Source organism: Arachis ipaensis, chromosome B03 (genome assembly GCF_000816755.2).
Source record: "Arachis ipaensis cultivar K30076 chromosome B03, Araip1.1, whole genome shotgun sequence".
Lineage (NCBI taxonomy): Eukaryota > Viridiplantae > Streptophyta > Magnoliopsida > Fabales > Fabaceae > Arachis > Arachis ipaensis.
The window spans coordinates 23,399,232-23,401,378 of NC_029787.2; the positions used below are offsets into that span (position 1 = coordinate 23,399,232).

The 2,147-nt window shown below is 31.7% G+C and overlaps 1 protein-coding gene across 1 annotated transcript; it reads right to left on the reverse strand.

Moving 5' to 3' along the window:
• On the reverse strand, positions 592-1,598 carry LOC107632595 (uric acid degradation bifunctional protein TTL-like). Its single transcript, XM_016336261.1, has 4 exons — positions 1,440-1,598; positions 1,238-1,324; positions 856-982; positions 592-704 (listed from the first exon to the last, which is right to left on the reverse strand). The coding sequence occupies exons 1-4, from the start codon at positions 1,596-1,598 to the stop codon at positions 592-594; spliced, it is 486 nt and encodes a 161-aa protein (XP_016191747.1).

The following is a 2,147-nucleotide window of genomic DNA, read 5'->3' on the forward strand; positions in this document are numbered from 1 at the left end:
AGAGAAGGGAAGAAACGAGAAAAAAGAAGAAGAAGAGGAAGAGGAAGAAGAACGTGCAAGAAGAAGAAGAACAAGAAAGAGAAAGCAAGAAACGAAAGAGAAGAGGAAGAAGAATGTGCAGTAAGAAGAAGAAGGAGGAGAAAGAGAAGGCAAGAAACGAAAGAAAAGAAGAAGAAGAAGAGGAAGAGGAAGAAGAAGAAGAACGTACCTTGCATCGCGTTTTGGAGGGTTTATTCGTTAATTAACTTGTAAAGCATACAAGCCCTAATGACTTGTATGCAGAGCTTTTCTCAATCAATAAATTCTTAAAGTAGTGAAATATGTAATACCGCAACCCAAACTATTAAATTAAGGGAAATAATGTAAGTCTTAAAATAAAAGGTCAAATTTTCTCTTCAACATCGTATTGACCTGGCAAAAAATATTCTGTCAAGAATCTATTGGCTTCACGTGATAGAGGATCTAATATGTCATTTTCCAACCATAGTTTTTTGTTCAGATTGAAACCCCTTTTGCAACGTATACGTCATCTTCTCTTTGTTGGTCATCTAAAGTTTTATTGTCTTCTTCCGGAACCTTATTCAGATCAAACTACATAGAGATGTCAATTCCAACAGAGGAGATATCATCTAAATTGTCTTCTAAATCAGTCTTTGCCACATCTAGACTGTCATTAACTATTTCGCCTGAATATTCAGCTAACACTAAAATTATCAACCCGCATACAAAAATCTTAGTATAATTAGATGAAACCAACAATCCCCAAGTCATTAGATGGTAAATTAGAAAAAAAAAATAGGTACGTTAATATGGTAAGACAAGTTTCAAAAGTAAATAAAAATAAACAATGATTACCATCTCCCTTGTTGATAGTTTGGGCAGATTTCTCTGAAAGGATCTCTGTAATGGGTAATTCTATAAATTTTATTTCCTCATGTGATGCAATATCCAACTCAATCGCATGCTTGTTTGTAAAGCGCATCTATATAATAAAAAATATAGTTCATCATCCTTTTTGTAAAACACTGTTTCTTTATGATGAACTTTCTATGTTATATATATTTTTTTAGTTATGATACGTCTACACCAAAATCAGCCACTAAAATTAGCCACCAATATAAAATACATGCTGAAATACAAATACACATTGAAAATAAATTAAACCACACATATATTTATATACAAATACATTGGTGGCTGATTTTAGTGTACAAATAGCATTTTTGATTTTTTTTACCTTTAATTCAGCGAGTATGTCTTTAGAGCTCTTCCCAAATGCATATATCATAAAAATATATCCAAATTTCTTCTCATACATTGATCCCTATTCATAAAGCAAATATTATTGCAGCAAGTATGTTCGCATATGACAACTTAAAATATGTACTAATCAAATATAGTTTAAGACAAGTTTAATAGGGTATGCTTGATAAACAAACCTGCATGATAGATTCGTTAGCCGTATCCAAGTATTGGTTGAAACAAGAGTGTCCTGATATAGCCTCCAACCAACACCTAACATTCACTTTATGAAACCATATGTCTCTAGCAACAGAAATTGCATATTCCAATGAAGAGAATAGAGAGACCATAGCCATCGCTTTCGTGAATGTTGTGCTTGCACAGCATGATGAAAAGTCTTCCGTTTTCATTTTCCATGTTAAGCAATTATTTTACGTTCTCTAATATTTATTACTGATAACAATTTTAGCGTCGATTATAACAAATAGATAGCATGATTATCATAACAACGATATTAAGAACATCAACAATAATAACGAAATTAATACTTCATTGTAAGCTAACTATTTCTAAAAAAAATCATATAAAAAATAGGACACGACTTTTATTTATTAAAACCAACAATTTAGTAAAGATTTAATTGAATTTTGAAACTACCAATCGTGATATAACTATCAAACTACATACACCATTAACATTATTAAACACATTAATTATAAAAAGACCCTTGTTAACAATCATTAACTTTAATCCTGCTTCCATTATGCAACCTCGTCGATATTTTCAGATGCATTGTCGGCAGGGTCTTCTATATCATCATCTCTTGTCAACTGTGTATGTCTAAATAACCTTGATTGTAAATTGAACTGAGGGAATGATCCTTCGGTAAGGGAAGGAGACCCCAA

Coding starts and splice junctions, on each gene's coding strand:
- LOC107632595 (XM_016336261.1), bottom strand. CDS start 1,598: ATGGCTATGGTCTCTCTATTCTCTTCATTGGAATATGCAATTTCTGTT. Junction 1,325..1,439: donor CTAACGAATCTATCATGCAG/GTTTGTTTATCA, acceptor CTTTATGAATAG/GGATCAATGTATGAGAAGAA. Junction 983..1,237: donor ACATACTCGCTGAATTAAAG/GTAAAAAAAATC, acceptor TTTATTATATAG/ATGCGCTTTACAAACAAGCA.